Here is a 22,840-nt window from a genome sequence, read left to right on the forward strand (position 1 = left end):
AAGATCACAGTGTGTGTACTGTGGAAGGATGGGTTACAGGAAGAGAAGCTGGAGACCAGAAGACCAGATGGGAAACAGCTGCAAATTTAGAAAGCTCATAAGGTTATGAATTGGAGCAGTAACATCCAAAATAGGTGCAGCCATTGAAGAAACACTCTGGAAGGCTTGCCTATGCGAAGGGCTATGCTGGGCTTGGGTTCACCCATATGATTAACACACGGCCCCAACCCTGGAATGCTCAGTACACTGATAAAAAATTTGTATGAGCTATAATGAAGGTAGGGATGGAAGTACTATAACGAGAGGAAAAGATTTTTTTCAAAGGATTGAGTAGGAGATACACAGAGGTAGAGCTGATTAGTTTTTTTAAGAGAACTTTTAGAGACCTCCTGAACTCTAGATAAGCACTGAGAGTTAAGAACGAAGGAGGGTGGGGTCAAGCACCTCTCTCAAGTTTCCGGTGTGAGGACACCTGAGTGGACAGTGGTGTCCCCTTATGAACTGGAACCCAGGAATAGGCGCCTGCTTGAGGGGACGCCTAAGTTCCACGTTGACCGCGTGGGTGTGCGGTTCCTGTGGGAGCCGCAGATGTCCAGCAGTCAGCTGAAATGTTGGGAATCTTCTAATAACCCGGACTGCTTAAATCCAAGACGGTGGGGGTGGTATGGCTGGGACGTGCAGTGGGATTGCCCACGGGCGATCACAATTCCGACGCCTCCTCCCCAAAGAATAGCGTGGCTGCCCTAGGACAGCCAAACGGCAGGCGGGACGACACCAAAGGCTGGGGCTCTGGGCAGATGGAGCCCCGCGCGAAAAGGGGCGTTAAGCGGGATGGGAGAACCTGCAGCCGCTACCTGGAGCGGGTACGCTTTTCCGATGGTGGAAGGGATCCCAGGGCAGACGTTGCGGGTGTCTAACCGAGTGCGAGCAGCTGTTTCCTAGTCCCAGTCTGGTCGCCCACACCCCCCCCCCCATCTTGAACTTTCACCCTGGGCGCGCGGCGGCGGCAGTCACGTGACCAGGGCCAACATGGCCGCCGCCGCCGCTGGGAGCTGAAGTGCCGCCGCCGCCGGGCAGCCGGGGGGAATCCGCCCGCATCGCCACCCTCGGCGGCCGGGTGGCCCAGGGGCCCAGAGCGCCGGAAGCCGGGGCTGGGACGGCACCGCGCGGCGGCCACGGGGTCCCCTTAGAGCAGTCCCCGGCGGCTATGCCGAGGGCCCGGAGCGGTCGGCGGAGCAGGGGGGCCGGCGGGAGGGAGGAAGTAGGTTTGTTTACGGGCTCTTTGGGGCGGGACAGGCCTGGACCGGGGTCGGTGCTCTGGCGGGGGCCAGGACTCCAGGCCGCGGCTGACGCTCTCTTCCCTTTTTTCTCATCTGCCCGGGATCTTCCCCCAGACCTTCCTGCGAGTGCGAGCCAACCGGCAGACCCGACTGAATGGTGAGTCTTGCCCGGCCCCTCCCTCCGCCCCACCCCCGGCCTCCTCCTTCCCTGGCTGGCTGTAGCTACTGGTTTTGCCTCAGTCTCTTCGACATTGGGGCCCATTGGCGTCCTCGCAGTCACAGCGCCTGAGTATGTGCTAACCAAGTCGGATGCCCTCAGTTTCCCCGTCTGTCTAATGGAGGTTATGGTTCTCCGCTCTTGCCCAAGCCTCTAAAGGCCTTGAAGAACCCTGGGGGGCAGTAAGTGCCGGAGAATGAGGAACAAGCTACACAATTCCACTCGGGAGCTCAGCTTTGAATTTGCAAACTGCTGGGACCTCACTGTACAAGTCGGCAGGGTGCTGAGAATGTTTTTCTTCCAGTTTTTAATCAGTGCCCAGTAGTGTGAATACAGCCTCTCTGCTGAGACTTGACAATGCAATGAGATCTGGAGTTCCCACGGCAACAGGAACTAACTCATCCCGGGGCTCTTTGAGTTATCAGTCGGCCCACATTTCACAAAGGTGATCAGCGTGGGCTCAACAGCTTAGAGGCCTTCTCTGAAAGCTCACCGTGTATGCACTACCTGGCAGACCCCCCTTTTTGGATTCAGACCTCTGGAGCATTCCTGTTTGCTGAACACAATTGAATAATCCTGGCTTTTTGTGCTGACGAGGGTGTGGTATGTCTGGAGGTTGGCTGCAAGAGACTTAGGGTCTCTGGGCCAGCTGGTAAATGATCCCCAACTCCTGCCACTGAGTTTTGCTGCCAGGCTGAGCCTCATTCTGGGAAAGAGAATGCATTCGTTGTGGACTGGCACCATATTAAGCATCGTTGTAACACTTCTGAGTGGAAAGTGTTAACGCACTTTTTGTAGATAAGGAAACTGAGGCTGGGAGAAGGTGACAGTGATTTGTTTAAAATCACACGGCTGGGATGTAACTGAGGCATGATTTAAACTGAAATTTGTTTATGTCCCAAGCCTGGGCTTCTCCAATCATATCACACTATCTCCATGACAAATCCTTTGACTTTACCTCCTCAGAGGTCGCCTCTGGGTAGGGAGCAGACCTTTCCCTTCCACAGTTTGGTTAGTTATTTTGGCAAGAAGATAACCAAACCTGCCTTGCTTATCTGAGAATTTCCAGGTGATGTTTAATCCATTAGGGTGCTTTCCTGGAGCTGCAGGGAACTTCTTGTCTGGGTGGCCTCGTCAAGGAGAGTATCCAGTATTGTGCCCTCTTTGGCAGTTCTGTAATACTCATTTCCTTATTCAGTCATCAAACAGTGTTTATCATAGTCCTCTTCTTACCAGGGGGACACTTCCTTGGGCTCTAGGCAGGACAGATAAAGAACTTTATATTCTCACACTGCTTCATACAGGCTTCTGGCACTCTTGGGGTCCCTTGCTCCATACCTTTCTGATATCTGGCATCCCTTCTCCAGCCCAGTCCTGGCTCTAAAGCAGCGATTTGCAGCCTTTTCTAACTCATGGCATGCAAAAACTAATTACTAAAATTCTGTGGCACATCAAAAAATGTGTTTTTTGCTGATCTAACAAAATGGGTATAATTTTGATTCATTCACATCGGACAGCTATTATATTGTCTATAGTCTTTTTATTTAACAATCTAAAGAAAGAAAGTTCAGTGCCCCTAACTAAATTGTCAGGTATTACATGTTTTAAAAATTCTTATGGCACACCAGTTCAGAATCATTGGTCTAGGGTGTCAGGGTGGCTTCAGCCTGAGATTCCAAGGGTTAGGGCAGTCAAGGCAGAGGAATCTCGATCTTTGTCCACAATATCAAGTGGAGCACCAGAACATGATTACATCTCCTATAGCAAAAGCACAGGAAATTAAAGAGATGGACCAGGCTACAGGCCAAGATTTCTCAAACTCCATGCTCAGTCCTAATGGGACAGTGACCTTCCTGTTGATTTGGATCTTTCTAGGACTACTCTGGTTTGGAGTTGGAATAGTTCCCTGCCTCATACCTTCAACCAGCAGGAGCTGGGCCCCAAGTGCATATTCTTACTGCCCTCGCACACTTACAGGACCAGTATTTGTTGATCCTCATCAGTCAAAGGGACTCTTAGAACAGGAGAACATTCTAGGCTATGGTTTCTTAGTCTGCCTTTGCCCCTTTTTCACTACTTGAAAAGTGCTTTGATCTCTCTGAGCCTTGACCTTTTTCTTCACCTGTTAAAATGGATAATGCACCCTACCTTCAGGATATAGAATTAAATGAGCTACCTTGTGGCAGGTATTTGTCTCTGAACCTAACACAGTTGAAGTTCTAAATTGTAGCACTCAATTCTCACCTGCGTCACCTCTCACCTGTGTCTTCCTCCCTAAACTGCATTCATGAGCTTCCCTCCAGGGTCAGTGCCCATGAGAAAGTTCTTCCTGGCCTGCAGCAGGGAACCTTTCCTTCCTTGACTACCTCCCCCTTACCCTCACTCCAGGCCATCTGATCTCAGTGTGGCTAACTCCGCTTCTGCTGTTGCATCCAGGGAGGGGCTAGAGGGAAGAGTCCCTTCTTATGACCCCTTCCTGCTTCAGTGACAGGAGGGCTACAGAGAGAGATTAGTGAGCTAATTAGAAATGATTGCATCTCTCAGCATTAATTAGCACTGCTGTGGGCTTGCAGTGTGCACTTTGGAATCGAGCCCCCTGCGGGACAGCATGGCAGGCAGCCCTCTGCCTCCGGGGCCTGCCAGTCCCTCTGCACTGATTAGAGATGATGGAACAGGTTTGGGTAGGCACAGTAAGGGCTGCCCTCTCAAGGTACTGTGGGCTTTCTGGCTCAGACTCTCTATATCTTTAAGAGTGGGCCTCAGTCTCCTCTTCTGTAAAATGGGACCAGTGGACATTAGAGAAATCCTTCCTGGGATTCTAACAAAGACACTTAGGACTCTTGGCCCAGGAACAAAGGGGGTTTTATCTGACAAGTGAAAAACAGGCCACATCAGGCCCCTGGAGGGACATTAGGTTCTAGCTAAGGGATGTTCTCTAAAGTTATATATCTTCACACCAAAAGAGCCCATGGTCTTGACCTTCTAGGGAGATACCTAGCAACATGAAGTGTCTTTGCCCATTGGACTCCTTGAGCCCCGCAGGTAGAAAGGTATGGGTTGAGCTTGAGCCAGCTGTGGCCGGAGTAGATACTTTGCTGGCCCAGCTCCAGTCTCCTCTCCAGGTGCTCTTGGCTAGTCCCAGTCCCCAAAGGAGAAGAAGGTGTGTGGCATAATGAGAGGAAAGTCAGGCACTGAACAAAGGGGCTAATGGCTGGCAGGAAGTCAGGATGTATCAGCTCCACTGCAACCCTGGGAGCTACAGTGACCGCCTGCCTGTTCTGTGCTTTGTTTTCGGTTTTTCCATGCAGCTCGGATTGGGAAAATGAAACGGAGGAAGCAAGATGAAGGGCAGGTATGTCCCCTGTGCAACCGCCCCCTGGCAGGATCGGAGCAGGAGATGAGTAGGCATGTGGAGCATTGCCTTTCTAAGGTAGAGGGGCCATCACCACTTACCTTCCCCACCTCTCCCCGCCTCCCCTGAATCTAGCTGCTGACTGCCCCCAGATCTATGGGCTATTGGGGTCTCCGTGTGGTCTCAGCAGTTTCTTCCTGTCTGCTCTTTGCTCTCTTCCTTTGCTTCCATTCACCCGCTCTTCCCCTGGGGCTCCGGTGGAAAATGATTGGGAAGAGGTCCAGGTCTTTGACCTCTAGATTGGTTTACTTCACAGGAGCCCCAGAGCTGGGGTTGGCACACCACAGTTGGGGCCAGGGCTATACCTTCCTTGCAGGCCCTAGGGGACAGGTAGGGATGGCCCGGGACCCACATGATCGTGCTCTGCTCTTCACAGAGGGAAGGCTCCTGCATGGCTGAGGAGGATGCTGTGGACATCGAGCATGAGAACAGCAACCGCTTTGAGGAGTATGAGTGGTGTGGGCAGAAGCGGATACGGGCTACCACTCTCCTGGAAGGTGGTTTCCGAGGTACAAGCAGCTGACATGTAGGCAGTGGCGCTCTGGTGGCCAGGCCTGTGCTGGGTATCCATCTGTTGGGAGCCAAGAGGCTGTGGCTGTGGGCTGGTCATCCATTCCACCACATGGGAACTGCTGCTGGCAGAGCTCCTTTGTGACTGTGCTGCCTGCCTGTGATGTGCATATTAAAATGGAAGTATTTGGGTGGGGAAATGGAATTGTGAGACTGCAAGCTAGGAGTGACGAGGGGGGCTCTCGGCCTCGGGTGATACATTGAAGGTGACAGCCAAGCCACGTTAGCACCTGCATAAAATATTAAAGGGACGGTTATGCATTTATCACTCCATCCCTCTTAAGGCTGATAAATGAGAATCCAGCAACCTGCTGTACACCTCCAGCACTGGGGGCCCTGAGGGCTTCCGGGCAAACACATTGGATTCTCCTCCCCCTCCTCCTCCTACTCCTCCTCCTCCTCCTTCTTGTCCCAGAGAAATCAGTTACAGAGGAGAGAGTGAGTTATGGCAAAATTTGACCTCCCATGAGCTTCATTGGTGAATCTAATTTTAACTCTGATCCCATCCCTTCTCTGTGGGCTCCTCTGCCCTGAAGCAAGACGGGCCTTGTCCCAGCTGCTCCCTGCTTCCCTTGAGCTCTCCCCAGTTGCTGCAGAGAGGTCTGCAGGGCCCTGTCCAGCTCCATGAGCCTCCCAGCTCCTTGGAGTGTTATGGCAGGGCCCAGTGGAAGTCTCCCACTCACACCAGGTCAGACAGCAGACTGGCTGGGTACCGCGGGTCAGTCCTCTTGACAAACACTCCTGCTTTGGGCAGGGAAAGAGGGAGCTGCCTGCCTCCTGGCCTGCAGTGTTTCTTTCTGTGCTCAGGCACAGCTGGCACTACAGCTTGTGGTCATTAAGTGAGACAGTCTGCTTCCCATCTGCCTCCAGTTCGCTGGGCATCACCCTTGGGAATACTGCCGTGTCTGGTCTCTGGGGAATCTCAGCAGCTGGGAAGAAGGTCTCTGCCCCTTTGGGGTCCTGCTGCTGGGGCTGGTGCTGAGGCATGGTCTTCACAGTGCTGTCCAGTGCGGACTGGCCACATGAAGGGGCCCCAAGCCCAGGTGGGGCATTATGCCCTTGGGCTTCTCACATCACCCAAGTGTTCGGGGACAAGCCAAAATATAAATCAGGAAGGTCAATCAGATTAAACTGGTTCCTGAGCCTAAGCACTGAGCTGTGGAATGTGTTTGCCATTTCACTCTGGTCCTGTCCTAGAGTTTCAGAGTATCTGAGGCCCCAGGAGGATAAACAGCAAAACCCAGCATCCTGTGACTTGTACACAAGTGGCAGCCCGTGCAGGGTCAGTTCCACGATGCTGCTCTGGCGTCACTCTGTTGGCTGCTGCAGATACTCACATCTTCCATTGCTGTCACAACTTCTTAGGTTTCTTGGCACAGGACTGGACCTGATGGCTTCTGGGCACCAGGCAGGGCTTAAGGAGGGTAAAGCTGCATAGAGCCTGATGATTTGACACAGTATTTCCCCTGTGCTGGGATGCACTGGCAGAGCGGGTCTGAGGGGCCTCTTAGGCCCTGGGCGGGTGTCAGTTTTCCCTGAGTGTTTACACTGTGAGGTTGTTCCTTTCAAGAATTCCTGAGGGGAGTTCAAAGGGGGCTTTTCTTTGAGCGATTTGGAGAGCGAGAATGAGAGTGAGACTTGAAGAGGGAACAGGGGCTGGAGGTGCCTTTATCTGCAGAGAATTGCTCCAGCTTTCCTGATAGAAGCTGCTGCCGCCTCTTAAACAGCTTAGTGCAGTCAAAAGACAGGCAGACTTGAAAGGCTGTTTTACAGTGAGATCAGCAGGAGCCACAAGGCAGAGAGCTGGGCGCAGTGGAGCAGAGGAGGCTGAGGCTCCTCAGTGGAGTGGCAGTTTTGGGGGGCGGGGGGAGGCAGTGGCTATCAAAGGAAGCCCTGGTTGATCCTGACTGCCTCTGCCCGGAAACCCTGTCTGCAGAAGCTGACCATCTGTCAGTCTACCCTCCCTGGCTGGGACCGACAGTCCCCAGCTCTTGGGGGGTTGGGTGTGGCCCTGCCAGGCGGGCTGGTGTCAGTGCATCGCATTGATCACCCGCCGGGCGGGCCCGACTGCAAGCCGGGCAGCGCGTGCTTAATGTGATTGAAAGGCAGTTAAAATGGCGGTGACCTTTTCAGGAGGAATTAGATTGCCTGCCAAGACCGGTTAGAGGGAGTGATAACGCCGGCTGAAGAAGCTGCCCAGCCGACTTCAGAGAGAGGGAGCAGAGGCAGGATGAGCAGGCGAGCAGTGAGGCCCATTTAAGCTGTGCTGTGCGTGCTGACAGAACAGAGATTGCTGTTCTTGTTAGATATGAAAGAATTGAAGAATTGCAGATAAGTTTCTGTATCTGATCATCCCCTACCCCTCCTCCCAGACCAAGGAGCTTCCCACTAGGCCAACTGAGAGCTGATCTGATGGAGCAAATTAGTTACCTGGAATGTAATCAGCTATGGAGCCAGTGTGCAAGCAGGAGTTTTGGTGGAGACACTTGGCTGAAGGGAACAGGCCTTGGAGATAGGACCTGCAGTTACCGAGGGTGAGGCCCAGGAGTGCTGGGAATTGCTCTTTTAGGACAAAAGGAAGGACCAGACAGAGCAGGCGAGCACTGATATAGGTCCAGCTGGAAATAGATTTTTGAGAGACTAAGAAAATAGGCAAAGATGTCAAGTGAACAAGTTGGAGGAAACTTTCAGTGTCTGGGAAACACTCTAGCTTTCCCAGTTTTAGAAGCCCTGGGCCGTTAATTGTCCTCGCAGGACCTTAGGTTTGCTAACCTACTGCTGTTTCTCCCCACCCAGACTTATAATTGCATAAAAGGTTGCACATAGAGCCTAGTGCTTCACCACCATTCCTCTAAAAGAGTTCAGCAGTCATGAGAAAAAGACACTCTTCTGAGGCAGCTGCTTTTGCCCTGGACAAAACAAGGGGCCTCTAGGCTAGAGCAGCAGGCCACAGGAAAAATCTAATCACACAGCCCTTGGAGTCAAACCTACTCTTACCTGGAGTCAAAGGAGACCTTTGGTGAGTGAGCCATACCTTTCCTCATTTCCCATCTCTAGCTGCTAGGTTCTGGAGAAGAAACTTAAGATGGTGAGCTTTGATCCCTCCCTGTATTGGTTGCCAGTGAAAGTTCAACAGCTTTGAGGAACCTGGAGCTCATCATATCTAAAATGGACAGGCTGGAGAGAGGACATGGGAATGGTTGGTTTCAGATAAGGTGGCAGTGATGTGGGCACATGAATGGCAAGATGAAGGAATTTCCCAGGAGGCTGCATAGGAAATGGAAGGTGCCGCACCTGTATCTTTGAACCCTGACAGGAAATGCATTGCTAGAATCCAGCACTGGGCCCCTTTGAATCAAACAAGTAGAAAGGAGGGTACTCAGAGAACCAGCTGTGCACAGTCTTTGCCCTGTCCAGACCCTGGCTTAAGACTTGCATCTTACTCACGTTCTTGTCATAACTGTAGGCTGGTTCCAAGTAGTCTGTATGAGGTGTCATAGAGAAGACAGGCAGGGCAACTTAGGTACAGATTTTTTAACTGACTATTGCTTGATAGAACTTCAGAGCCAGGTCATGAGTCAAAGGGGTGAGAGGTATTGTGATTCCAAGGGCACAGAGAAGAAGGCCTTGCCGTAGCTGCTATCTCCTTTGGCATGTTGGTTTCCAAAAGATGGGGGCACCAGGTGCTAAAAATGTCCCCCAGCACAGTCCTGCTGCCTGACCAGTCAGTAACAGGTGTTGGAACAGCCAGCTGCTGGAAGCAGTCTTGGAATAGAGAGGGTTAGGGCTGCTGCCTTTGAACTCCTTACCACCTTTAGTTACAACTGTTGCCTGGTGGGAGGGGTGGAGAGGTGGCAAGGAGCAGGGCACCTTCTGTCCTCTGTGACGACTGACGGGATTTAATCGCCTTTTGGAACACAATTGTTAAGCTGGGACTGAGGGAGTGCAGGCAGAAGGAGCAAGTATCAATGGTATTAAACGGCGTCTGTCTCTGTGCGTCTCTCCTGACGTGAGGCAGTGAAATGCGTTACCGAGGAGGCCCGGAAAGTGGCTAAGTGCGTTTGACACACGCCAACTCCCTGCCTCCACACTGGATAATTGCATTGTCAACTGTTCAGCGAGGTGGCAGGTGACACTGCAGGCCGATTGATTGTCCCGCATCGCAGCTCCCCAGACTGTCAGCTCCCCAATCGATGGCGTTTACACAAGACACCGTAACTGCATCTGTAACTAATTCCAGTGTAAAACTCTCCGGAAGCTGTTGCCCCTGCGCCCCTCCCCCCGCTTTGGAAAGCACAGACCTCTGGAGGGACCCAAGACTTTCCTTTCTCCCTAGGCTCTGGTGTTGTTGGGAGCGGTAGGTGAGGAAATCAATGGCTCCTTTTTTGTGGTTTCAGGTTCCAGGACATTACAGCTCCTAGTAAACGGGCGTCTCCAGTTTCTCAATCGATTATCTGATCAATTGATTAAATTAACACTGATTTTTTTTTTTTTATCCTTCTCAATGACCCAGGAAGAAATGAGTTTATGGGAGAAGGGTCGTTTTTATAAAATTTAAACTTCCCTATCATTTCTGCCCTTAACTCTCTCCTTGTCTACTGCTTGGTGGGATTTTTGGTACTGCCCACCTCCCAGGACTGGAGCCCACTCTGCTGCGCATTGTTGGCCACCAGGCTTAGTTTGCCCATGGGCAGCAACCCAGCCTTTTGTGCCATTTTAAGGTGGGACCAAACCAAAGCCAGAGGACCTCCTTGGTGACTGAAGCGTACTTGGGATTATCTTGCAGGTCCTAGGGGCTGAGTCCCTTCCCTGGAGAGCAGCAGCAGCAGGCATGGCAGCTTGCCTCTTTTCCCCCAGAGCCGCATGGGACAGGAGCCAGAGAGGCTTGGAAAGGAGCTCCCTGTGCCATCTTGCCTCTGAGTACTGGCTTGGGATGTTCCAGCAGCTGAGAACATAAAATGACTGTGGAGCCTTTCTCTCAAAGCAGGAGGGGGGGGCAAGCTGGCGGGGGCGCTGTCTGCATAAAACGGCTTTATGGCCATTTCTTTTTATTATAATTCTGCCAGAAGTCAGAAAGTGACATTTCATTAAGAAAATAAAGTTTAATGTGCTGGGAAGGAGGTTGGAGCAGGCTGAGGCAGCCTGTTCTGAACACCTGTGGGGGTAGGGAGAGGTTCACAACATCTGTCTCCACTGGGGGAGGGTGTCAGGGTCAGAGTAAACTGCTCAGACCAGAGAGGGGCCTTTTCCTTGGAAAACAAGATGTGTCGCACTCTATCCTGCCTGGCTGGTCAGAGGAGCAGAAAGCTCGGCTGGGAGCTGGTCGGGGAAGACTGTCCTGAGAGGTTCCCCCAGGCTACCAGCTAATCAGGCCTTGGCCTTGGAGCACAGGGCTCCAGCTCCCAGGACCAACTGGAGCAGCATTTAGCCAGTATTACTTCAGTGTGTTGTATGGTATCTGTTGTGGGCCTGGCCAGCTCTGCTGGATGATGCGGAAATTATGGGAGTGAGGCAGACTTGGGCTTTAGATCTGGTTAGGGACAATGACAATACATGGTAATAAATATGACTTTGGAGTTGCACAGGAAGGAGTACCTTTGGAACTATCTGGGGAAGTCTTATCCATACTCAGCACCTTGAGGGTAGGGGTCAGATCTTGAAACACTGTGTCTTTAATGCCATGCCAGGCACAGGGTGAGTTCATTAAAGGTTGAAAGATGTTGCTGAGGTATGAGTTCATTCAAAAAGTACAGGGTCTGGCACAAATAACGCCATTTTTTCCTTAGAAAATCTTTTATTACAAAATCATAAGCATGTAATTCTGTAACAACAATATCATACACACACCATATGACATTTTAGATGAAATGTTCAAATTAAAACTATAAATTATTACCCTACTCAAGCAGGCGTTAACTTCTGCCGGACCCTGTATTTATGGAACAACTACTGTGTGTAGGCACTACGAGTTAATAGTAGAAGGTCTGGCTGAGCCAGCCAGACTTGGCAGAATGAGCAGGCATTTGTTTTGTAGACCAGGAGGGACAAGGTTCTGGGCAGAAATAATGGAGGTATGAAGGCATGGGAGCAAGAGAAAACATGTAGGATTTGGGAAACGACACTAGCTGCATTTCACGAGAGTACTAGCCTGGCAGGCAGTGGGACTGCAGAGGAAAGGATTGCAGGCCACAGGACCGCTTCAAGTGTTGAGAAGCTGGGGCTTTGTGGTACCCTGTTTTCTCAGCTTTGCCATGGGTTCTTTGATTTCCTTTTTGCCCACCCATAGGCAGGGCTGGATAGGGCCAGGCTTGAGCTGAGGATGTGAGGCTGACTGCTGAGCTGTGTGTACTTGGGGGAGGGGGGTTGGCAGGGCTCGGGGGGCACACGCTGTAAGTGAACCTGATAGCTACATTCTGATTGATGGCGGAGTTTGTCTCCCAAACTGTCAGAGGGTTTATAGAGGTGCCACTCACCCACAAGGCAGGAATTGCTTGTCAGGACACCTGGCTGTGAATAGGAGACAGAGCTGTAACTTGGTGTTTTCTCAGCTTAATGGCCTTGCTGCTGACCTGCCTGCTGCCTGCCTCGAGCTTGTTGGTTCCTCTGGTGTGGAGGGCAAATGAGGACTGTCAGGGAGGGGTGGAGCCTCGCAATACTCAGCCTGTCTCTTTCCCTGGTGCTGCTTACCTCTGGGATGGGTGGAACCTTTGTTAAAACAGAGACCAGAGACACAGAAGGGAGAAGAAAGATGGGAAAGAAAATGCTTTTGAAATGGACTTGAAAGATGGAGAACAGTCCAAATGGAGTGAATAGCATTAGCAAAATCTTAAGAGCAGGACATGCAGAGTTATGTTTAAGGCACAGTACTGTCTTATGCTTAGGGCTTGTGGAGTGAAGTGAGGATAAAAGATCCTAATGGATCTGGCTGAGGAGCCAGGCTGGGTTGTGCACACAGCGGGAGCCATAGTCAGTTTCAGAGCTAGGGAAAGAAGGGTCAGAACTATAGTGTAAGCAGGATGAAGGAACAGACAAGTTGCTTGAGGATCCAATACAAGACTGTTACCCTGATGAGAATATAAGAACCTGAGTGGAAAGAAAGGACAAGAAGAAATTTCTGAGATCACCAGGCAGAATTCTGAGCTTCTTCCTCACCTCTTTAAGGATTTCCTTGCTGATTCCACTCATAACAGATTCCATCATTTCCATCTCTTTCTACCCTGGTAGGGCTGCTTTGTGGCCAGTGAGAAATGGTCCCGACCCCACTGGGAGAAGGGCAGGGGTGGAGAACAAGGAGCAGTTTTGTGGCCTCGGACCCTGGGCTATCAGGAAGGGTGGTCCTGGGAGTCAGACTACATGATAAGTGAGGGAGCCTAGTATAGCTTCAACAGCTCTCTCTCCCCGCTGTCTCAAGAGTCTGCCTGTGGCTGGGCCAGTGGAACCTTGGCGGGGTCAGCCGCCTGCCTGGCCCTGCCTCCACCCAGTCTGGTTGCCTTCATGGACTGCTTTGAGAAGCAGGTGTGCGTGCCTGTCTTCTCGTCTGTCCCCTCCTAATCCCTTTATAACTGCACTTGTCCAGGAATCTGGACTGAGTGAGGTGGAGATGAATAATTAATGTCAGGCGCTTCAGACACCAAATATTTGAACAGCTGCCTGGTGTTTTTGCTGGCAAGGACCTGGCAGCCAAAATCAGGACGTTGGCTGGGGGTCCCGCTGTATGGCTCTGACTGGCCTTAGCTCTCCCCTCTGATGGACTTCTCAGGCTGGACCATGGAACACAGGGAATGCCAAGGTCCCAGGTGGGGTGATCTTGTAAGACCTGAATTTCTATCTTCTCCCTGCTCTTATAGACTTGGAAGACAGATGGACAGCAGGCCTGGGTATCTCCTGAAGACCTGACATAGTATTTGAATGGGTTAGTTTATGAGACCACTTGGAGCAATCAGTGGCCAAGAAGGATGAGTTATGCAAAGTGAAAGGGACCAAAATATCAAAATCAAGAGCACCTAAGTACCTGGTTGTCTATATTCCAGGCCCAAGCTTCTACCTAGGCCCAAAACTTGACCCTTTCCTAAAGGCAACCCCAAGAGGCACCCTTGGCCTAGTCTTCTTGGCCCCTGATCCTCCTCACATTCTCCTTCCCACAGGCTCTGGCTTCGTCATGTGCAGCGGCAAAGAGAATCCGGACAGTGATGCTGACTTGGATGTGGATGGGGATGACACTCTGGAATATGGGAAGCCACAGTATCCTTGGGGCACTGTGGGACAAGGTGGGGCTGGTGGGATAGGCCGAAGGGAGTAAGAAAAGTAGCTAACACCTCTGGTGCTCACCCTCTGTCCCCCGCTTCCCCGGGTCAGTATCTCAGTGTGGGCCAGGATTCAACCCTCAGGGCCTACTGCAAACTAGGATCCATTTGTCCTTGACCATCATGCCAGATACACAGAGGCTGACGTCATCCCCTGCACAGGCGAGGAGCCTGGTGAAGCCAAGGAAAGAGAGGCACTCCGGGGCGCAGTCCTAAAGCAAGTGTGGCACAAACTTGGGGTGGGATAGAGGAGAGGGATGGGAAGCCCTTGGGCAGGGGTCAGTGCAATACCCACGCTCAGAGCTGTCTTTGCCTATCTTCAGGGCTCACTTTGTTCTTCTTCCTTTCCTCTAGTGGCGGCCCTCCCAGCACACGCATCACACCTGAGTTCTCTAAATGGGCCAGTGATGGTAAGTCCTGACCCAGGTTAGGAGTAGCAGGAGAAAGGGGATGTCCTTTTGGTGGTGGTGACTGGCTCAGGCCCAATCCCTCTCCTGTGCTGGCCAGTCTGGCCAAAGTATGAGTTGCCTCTCTATCCCAACAGAGATGCCATCTACCAGCAACGGGGAGAGCAGCAAGCAGGAGGCCATGCAGAAGACCTGCAAGAATAGCGACATTGAGAAGTGAGTAGCCAGGAGGGAGGCCCCTGGGATAGCAGTTAAGTGGGAAAAGGGGTTGCCGAGGGCTCCTGGCTCTTCCTTAGTCCTGCAGCCCTGGGCACACAGCCGACAGTGGAGCCCAGCTGGTGCTAAGCCTGACTCTCTGAATTGATCACTGGGACATGGCCCTCGGAGCCTTGATGGAGGGAAGAGCAGTTTGCCTGCCTGCCTGCCTGCCTGCACGCGCGCCCGCTACTGCGGCCTCCACCCGGGGAATGTGATGTATGGCCACCCAGCCCAGCCGGCACACTTGATTCATCTCCAGTTTCTGTTTCTTAATCGGGAGCTAAATTGGTTTCATTTTTCTTATCCTGGGTGGTGCTCGCAGTGGGTTTTAGGCAGGAACACTGGGTCTCATCACTTCTGGTTGGAATTTTTAACCTGGGTTCTCTGGCAGGGGAGAAGGGGATCCCTTATCCCTTAGCACTTCCCCCAGGGGTTGGCAGTCCCTGGCCTTAATCTCTGCAAGCCACAAGAACATGAAATCAACTGGACACTTTATTGCCTTTCCTGAAGCCCAAGCTCGGGCCAGTTCTAGCCCCAGGAGTCGGTATTGTCCAGTTCAGGGTGCTTGGAGCTGCTGCCTTTGGCCATTGCCTAACTCCCCACACCCATCCCCTCCCTCCACTGGAGGCTAGGTTGCCTAGGGTTAAAAGGCAGCCTCTTCATTCTAGGACCAGTGTTCCATCTTGCCTCCTGCCAGGAGAGTGGATTGCAGGCCAGTGCAGGGCCGGGTCGGTGGCCCAGGGTCACCTCCCATTTGTTTCCCTCCATTTTGTGTTGTCATAAATTCATTCCAACCCGTTGTGGTTGATCAGTTTATCTCGGCCGGGGCCGCGAGTGCTGCTGGCATGATGTATGGGCCGCAGCGCAGGGCCCGGCTGCCCATGAATCACCGCAGCTGCTCTGTGTCAGCGCCGGAGCGGGCTGCACGGGTTCGGCGCAACCAGCTTGGGGAGGGGGGAGGAATGACGTATGGATGTTTATTTAATAATTCTCTCCTACTCCAGCTGAGCGGGGCGGGCGGGGCCATAAGGGGCGCCCACCCTCGTCTGAAGGGGCTGCTCATAAATCAGAAAGACAAGATCATTAATCAGGGATGGCGCCCAAAGGGGAGGGGGGGGCCAGAGCCAGTGGCCATCCATGAAGGCACTACCCACCCAAGGCTGGGGGAAGTCAGGATTTCTGTCCCACCTGTGTGAGCACAGGCACCAGTAGGCAGGGCTCTGGAACAAGTTGGGGACTGGAAAAGTCATTGGATCTGGGTCTGCCAATATTGGAGCCCTTTAGTCCTCATGACTTTTTCCTGGTACATGAAAAGTATGGGTTCTCGCCCTACATGTGTTTCACAGCCCAGGGAAGGAGGAAGGCAGGATGCCATGGCTTCTAGAAAATTCTCTACCCTGTGTCCTGGAGGGGCTCAGGAATAGCTCACAACCAACCTAAATCAGGGGCTGGAGGCAAAAAGGAGAGGCCTGGTAATGTGCTTAGCAAATCCAGGATAGGATAGACTCTGGAGTTAGATGTGGCCTTGGAGCTTTGGGGGATGAAGTGGGAAATGGCTTCATTCTCTCCTGGCCCCATCTCTTTTGCCTTTCCAATTTTAGTTCATTCTCCAGTTCAGGGTTTGAGAGTTAGTTTTCTACTCTGGGATTAGCTACCCCCAGCTCCATGCCTTAGCTTGCCCATCTCTGAAATAACCACATAGAACCAGACAAATGCCCAGTCTGGTCCTTGGAGAGGCTACCCATCTTGTCTCCTTGTTGGGAATTAATAGCTGTCCGGATGGGGATGGTACATATGGCATTGGGAAAAATGCCAGGGGAGGGCAGGTGCTTGTAAGGAGAGAGGGGTGGTGAAGGCTTCCAGAGCTGGCCGGTTGAATGGAGGCTCTCAGAGTAATCCAGAGCCTTTCTCAGCTTGCCTGGGGAAGAGGCAGGGCAGAGAGTCATGGACCCATGGAGTGATGAACCTAGAGCATCCCTGATAAAGGAACACAGCCATCAGAAAGTCACATTGTTGCTAGAATCCTAAGAGACAGAGATCAAAGTTTGTTGCTCTCTGTGGAATGTTACCCACCATCCTGCCTGCACTCTCCCACACCCAGCAAGGACAGGCCACCTGTAAGCTTTCAAGCTCTCTGAGCCAGTTGTCTGCTGCACACTGACTGACAGAACAGGCCACCCTTGGGAGGTCGTCCTTGCCCGTGGCAAACCACTCTTCGGATTCCACCTTAGACTACTCTTTGCCTCCTGATTGAATATATCTTTTAAAGCTCAGTTCTAATCCTGTCACAGCACTCTTCCAACATCCTCAACAACCACTTATTGCCTGTAAGATAAACCACTTTCTTTCAACTATGGCATCTGTTCTTTGCAGATACAATCTCCTTTCCCACTTTAGTACCTTCTGCTTACCCACAGGTGAGCCTTCCAGCCAGGTGGGGCTCTTGGGCCTTTGGCCTTTGTTTCTACGTTCCCTTGGTCTAGAGGCCCATCTCCTCCTGCAGTGTAGTGTAGTGCAGTCAGTGTAGAATGGTGGTCAGTCACACAGTTACTGGTTGATCGCAGAATCAATCTGTTGGGATTTAAATTCCATCTCCCCCACTCTGTGAACCTTAGGCAAGCTACTTAATTTTCTGTTATGCTTTAGTTTCTTCCTGTGTAACATGAGAACATTATAATCTCCTCGTGGGGTTTTTGTGAGGTGTAAATAAGATAATTTTCAATCCCTCAGTCCAATCCCTGGCATTTAGTAAGTGCTTAATAAATTTTAGCTCTTTTATTTGTATTATCATTATTATTTCCAAAGGTTCCTCTCCAGTACCTTCTTTTCTACTCCTCCAGGAAGCATTCTTCTCCTTCTGTGAGCTCCTCTAGGTTTTGTTCACTTATTTTAGGAGAGGTGGGAGGGATCACTCCTTGACATAGTCCTAGCTGTTCCCCATTCAGTATTGCAGCCCAGAGAGTCTTCAAGAGGTTGTAGGGACCCTCTTGTGCAGTGCTTGGACAACAGGTAACTGCTAGGGCATCTGATGTGCTTTGGAAGACACTCCAAGGAGTCCTTGAGGCAGGCCAGGACTGTACCCCAGTGACCTAGATTATGTGGGACTTGTCCATTTCCCCCCCATCTCTCACTCTCCCTGGGGTATGGACTGGCTCTTTATTCAGCAAATGTTTACTCATACTCACGTGCCTAATGTAGAGCTAATGTCCATAGTCAGTATTGGTGGAGTGAGCAGCTTGCAGGGAACTGAGTCTAGCAGAGACAAAGACATTTTTAGTTACACTGCTGTGGTGGAGTCCAGTACAGAGGACTGGACGAGCACAGAAGAGGCAGCCACCGATGGTGGCGCTGCCTGGAGAGTTGGAAAGGGCTTCTGGGAAGAGGTGGGGACTAGGCCTGAACCATGAGATGGAACTAGAGAGTTAGAAGGTAGGGATGATGCAGAGGAAGCAGGACGTGCCAAGGCCAAGAGAACAGAAGACAGTGGTGTGTGGAGAAACTTAGTATTCCAGTGAGGATAGAACTTAAAGTATGTGGCAGGGTGCTGAGCGATGTGGCTTGCTGGGGATGGACCAAGGAGGGCCTGGTAAGTTTTTGAGGAGTTTGGCAGAGCTTTACTCTGAAGGAGACATTGAACTGCTGGAAGTAGAAATGGCCAAATTTGTAAAAGTCTAGTGCTGGGAGATCAGAATGGAATGAGGGGGCTAGAGACAATGAAGCCATGATGGCAGAGGTGGTAAGAAGTGAAGAGATTCCAGAGTCATTAGGAACTAGATGACCAATTTTGGATGTCAAGGGCAACAGGGACAGTTTCAGGAAGGAGTGGTTTGAGAAAGATTCCCAGGTATCCTGTTTAGAAATTCACCAGGACGGAAGTTGGAGGAACAAGGCGGGTGAGGAGCTCATTTCTGGAATGTGGGGTTTGCAGATACAGGATATGGGCAGGTGAGGGATGGGGGTATCTGAGAGATACTTGTATATGTGGTTCTAGAATTCAAGGGAAGTGCCCGCCCAACTGTGCTCTCCTTTTTACAGAATTACCGAAGATTCGGCTGTGACCACGTTTGAGGCCCTGAAGGCTCGGGTCAGGGAACTTGAACGGCAGCTATCCCGTGGGGACCGTTACAAATGTCTCATCTGCATGGTGAGAGGAAGGGAATCCCTTGGTCAGGCTTCGGTGCCCCCTGGGGGTTGAAGAGGGTCTCTGCACTGTGATCTGACCTCTTGAGAGGGTGGGCCACAGTGTGACCCATTCTCTGCCCGCCTCCTCCCTAGGACTCATACTCGATGCCCCTAACGTCCATCCAGTGTTGGCATGTGCACTGCGAGGAGTGCTGGCTGCGGACCCTGGTAAGGTGGAACGGGGATTGGAGCGTGGATGGCTGTTCTGGGTCCTGCCCAGATGTCCTCGCTTATACTTGAATCTGCTTTGGGAGAAGGATGAGGAGGGACTAGGGGGAGCAGGAGCTCAGAACACAGCCAGAAGCCAGGATACCCCCTCCCCAGGCTCACCGCATTCTCCCCCTCCCCCTCTGTGGGTTCACTGCCTGCTCCCTTCCCCTTGCCCCCACCTCCCACAAGGCCCACTGTGTCACACATATTGGTGAGATCCTGGGTCAGGAGAAGGCTGGGTGTGGGGAAGCAGGCCCAGGGCCTCAGCCCCTCCCCCTCCCATTACTATGCTCCCTCTGCTCCTGCCCCTGTTCTTCGCGTGCGGGAGCAGCCATTAAAATGTCGCCCGGAGACAGCAATAAAAGGCCCGGACGTGGGCTCTGTGTCCTGATCAAAGGCCGCGTGTAATCTCGTTAGGGCCGCAGCAGCCACAGCTGGACCCAGCCTTGTTCTCATTACTGGGGCTCCTGCTGCGGGGCTGGCCAGGCGGTTTGATCCTGGCATCCCCCCAGCACAGGAGCGTGCCTGCCTGCTCACAGAGGCCGCCTGTGCATCCCCAGCCTAGGCCAACAGGACCAGGGTCCCAGCACACAACTGGTACAGGCCTAGGAGCTCACAGGAGCAAACATGCACACAGTGTTCCTAACCAGCCCCCCCCCCCACCCGCTTCTCCCTGCAGGGTGCCAAGAAGCTCTGCCCGCAGTGCAACACTATCACAGCACCCGGAGACCTACGGAGAATCTATTTGTGAGCTAGCCACCCCAGGCAGGCCTTGTCTCAAGCAGCCCCGCCTGCCTGCCTGTCTCTGTGATGTGACCCTATCCCTTGTACATACTTGCACACAGGTTCCCCATGTACATACTTGCGCGCGCGCGCGCGCGCGCACACACACAGACACACACACGCACACAGGCCTCTGGAGCCAGAGTGGAAGCTGAGGCCCAGGCCCTGCCTGCTGGCTCCCACCAAAATTGGGGACCATAACTATTCCAGGTTCTGTTCCCAGGGTGGGGCAGGTAGGTGTAGGTGAGGTGGGTAGCAGGGCAAGGTTCCTGAGATCCTGCCCCCAGACCGACTGACAGACAGACAGACATGCAAACACCAGACTGAAGCACATGTAATATAGACCGTGTATGTTTACAATGTTGTGTATAAATGGGATAACCCTTTACCCTTTCCTGTCCCCTCCCCTTTGGTTGTATGATTTTCTTCTTTTTCTAAGAACATCTGGAAGCAGTGCCTCCTTCAGGGCTGGCTGGGGGCTCGGCCCATCCACCTCTTGGGGTGTCTGCCTCTCCCTCTCCCACGGTGTCCCTTCCCTCTCCCATGTGCTCGGTGTTCAGTGGTGTATATTTCTTCTCCCAGACATGGGGCACATGCCCCAAGGAACATGATCCTCTCCTTAGTGTTAGCTCCTGGGGCTTTTTATAAGGAGTTGGGAATGTGGGAGGCACAGAAATGGGAACCGAGCTACAGCAGGGGCTGAGATTGGGGTGGGACGAGGATGCTCCTGGCTGCCCAGCCTTGTGCTAAGAACCATTCCTGGGATTAGAGCTGCTGTTCCCAGGGAGAAGTGTTGCCTCCCTGCCCCTCCCCCTGGGCCCCATGGTGTGATGCTGTGTCTGTATATTCTATACAAAGGTACTTGTCCTTTCCCTTTGTAAACTACATTTGACATGGATTAAACCAATATAAACAGCTGCTGCCTGTGTGTGTGTGTGTGTGTGTATGTGTGTGTGTGTGTGTGTGTAAGTATGGATGGTGAGGGGGTGTGGACAGAGGCAGTCAAGGGGTTAATTCCTGGCAGCAGTGTAGGGGAAAGGACTTGGCTATGGGTGTGTAAACAGTGTGGGGTTGGTCTGTTCAGGGACCCTGGAGTGGGGGTGGGGGTGGGGTGGGGGACCTAGACTCCTGACTATTGATGGGTGGGGGCTCCAGGTTAATTCTTTATTGATGTGGAATCGTCAGCTCATTAATCACAGAAGAGGTCAGAGCTTGGGGGTACAGAGGGGATGCAAGCTCTAGTCCCCAGTCTAGGGCAGGAGCCGCTATAAGCTTGGGTGAAAACACAAGCCCCAGGCCTCTGTCCCTTTCTAGTTCCCTGAAACAAGCCAGGGACCAATAGTGGAACCACCATCTCAGCACCCCTGTGACTTTTTTCTGTTCTCCAACCTAGTGACCAGTAGCCTGGTATAGCTACTGCCTAGAACCTCAAGTGGAAACAGTAGAAACATCTATAATCCGAGGTGGACCCTCAACTCAGACAAGTGAGGCTGGGCAGCTGGCACTGGGGATGGTGCTCAGTCAGGCAGGTGCTCAAAGCTGTAGGTGAGTACTCACCTACCACAGAAAGCTTGTTTTGAGAAAATAAAATTCTAAAATTCAAGAGCCCAGAGTATCTCCATAACTCCAGGCTCCTTTTATTTACAAATCCTCACAGGCCAGGCCCACCCTCTAGCTTCCCAAATCCCCTGCCTTACACACACCAATCTCTGGGATGCCCACGGTGCACACTAGGTAATCAGGTCCAGCCGGCGGCTCCTGCCTCCTGTACCCAATGGCAGATCGCCCCAGTGGAATCCCAGCAGAGGCCCATCACAGCTCCATGCCCAGCCTGATGGCTCCAAATAGCCTGAACACAAGGATCCTGAGGCCAAGATTCTGTGGGAATGTACGTGGCCTGTCCCGGTGAAAGTGCCACTGTGATGCTAAGGGTTTGGAAAACAAGTGAATAATGACCAGTTCCCATCAGGCTGGCTCCCTTCAGGTCTCCACTCTCCCTTCTTCCTGCCTTGGACTTAGTAGGTCTTTCATGGCTGGCTACACCCCCCGCGGGGGGCCACATGCTCTCAGGGAGGGCCTGACGCTGACAGTGCTGTGGGATTCTTGAGCTCTGACTCATGGCACAGGCAGCACTGCCACCTGTTGGCCATGGCTAAGAATGCAGTCACAGCATAGGATCCACTGTGAACAGCCCCGAGGTCCCAGTGAAATGACTTGATGCAAATAGGGCTCCCGGAGGGTCCATGAGCCCTAAGATTATCAAGTCTCAGCTGCCACCTAGAGCTTTTCCAGCCCTCTCCTTCACTGCTTGTGAAACTCTCGAAGCTCATCACTGCCCCCAAGTCCCTTGATCCACCACCATAAGCTCATTCAATCAACAAATAGTTATCGAATACCTATTGTGTGCCAACACTGTGGAGCAGTGACTTGTGGAATGGTAGAAGATACAGAATTCTAAGGCTAAAGCCACCATTCCTGCCTAGAGAAGATCCAAGTGGGACTCTGTCAAGGAGATAAGGGAGTTTGCTCTTTCAGCCAAACGGCCCCTTGCCCTGGTGCTGGTCTTCAGGGCTCCTGACTTCACCTATCCCAGCTCCCATTTGGCACTGCTGGATTCCTTCTGCTCCCATTCCATCTGCCCATTGCACACACTTTGCAGCTTTCCTGGATCCAGTGGCTTCCTGGCAAAGTGTAGTGGACCTGGGCAGGCCCACCACCTCTGCATCCTCAGCTCCCCATATGGCTTCTACCTCAGACTCCCTGGCAATGAGGTGAGAGAAGTCCCTGCATGCAAAGCCAAGTGGCCTCCATGGAGATGGTGTGTCATGCTGTGGAGGGCCTTGGAGCAGAGATCACGGCCCCTGCCCTAGCCTGATCCTGTCCTTTGGCACCTCCTCACAAAGCTCACTTTCCATTCAAGGAATCAGAGATCAACCCTGGGGCTCATTATCAAGCCCCCACCCACACCTGGTAAACCGTATCGGCCTAAGTGCCACAGGAACCAGCAGCCTGCCTGCTGTACTTCCCTAAATACAACCGCTGCAAGGATCCCACAGAGACACGCCCGGGCACCCCTACTCCCTAGGATCCTGGGTTAAGCAGACCACCACAGTACCCCAGGACAGGGGCCTAAGCGAATTCTCTACTTGGGGGGACCATGAAGTCCCAAAGAGCTGAAGGGACTCGAACCAGAAGACAACCCCATCCATGGACACAGG

The 22,840-nt window shown here is 52.4% G+C and overlaps 1 protein-coding gene across 3 annotated transcripts in view; it reads left to right on the top strand.

The window, feature by feature from the left end:
• Positions 1 to 20,537, top strand: part of RNF220 (ring finger protein 220) — a 222,959-nt gene extending 202,422 nt beyond the window's left edge. The window contains exons 1-11 of one of the 3 annotated variants that reach the window (XM_054572123.1): positions 1,023 to 1,261; positions 1,395 to 1,437; positions 4,806 to 4,927; positions 5,286 to 5,418; positions 13,624 to 13,720; positions 13,913 to 13,999; positions 14,137 to 14,192; positions 14,327 to 14,405; positions 18,483 to 18,591; positions 18,723 to 18,797; positions 19,519 to 20,537. In XM_054572123.1, coding sequence (XP_054428098.1) covers positions 1,208 to 1,261; positions 1,395 to 1,437; positions 4,806 to 4,927; positions 5,286 to 5,418; positions 13,624 to 13,720; positions 13,913 to 13,999; positions 14,137 to 14,192; positions 14,327 to 14,405; positions 18,483 to 18,591; positions 18,723 to 18,797; positions 19,519 to 19,590 — 927 coding nt within the window. In that variant the 5' untranslated portion in view covers positions 1,023 to 1,207 and the 3' untranslated portion in view covers positions 19,591 to 20,537. Of the gene's footprint in view, positions 1 to 1,022; positions 1,262 to 1,394; positions 1,438 to 4,805; positions 4,928 to 5,285; positions 5,419 to 13,623; positions 13,721 to 13,912; positions 14,000 to 14,136; positions 14,193 to 14,326; positions 14,406 to 18,482; positions 18,592 to 18,722; positions 18,798 to 19,518 lie in introns of those variants that run through there. The other 2 variants (XM_054572121.1, XM_054572122.1) reach the window with 2 other exon arrangements.
• The last annotated feature ends 2,303 nt before the right edge of the window (positions 20,538 to 22,840 follow it).

The sequence above is a fragment of the Pteronotus mesoamericanus genome, unplaced genomic scaffold, assembly GCF_021234165.1.
Source record: "Pteronotus mesoamericanus isolate MK-2021 breed Mesoamerican mustached bat unplaced genomic scaffold, CSHL_Meso_final contig_221, whole genome shotgun sequence".
Classification (NCBI taxonomy): domain Eukaryota; kingdom Metazoa; phylum Chordata; class Mammalia; order Chiroptera; family Mormoopidae; genus Pteronotus; species Pteronotus mesoamericanus.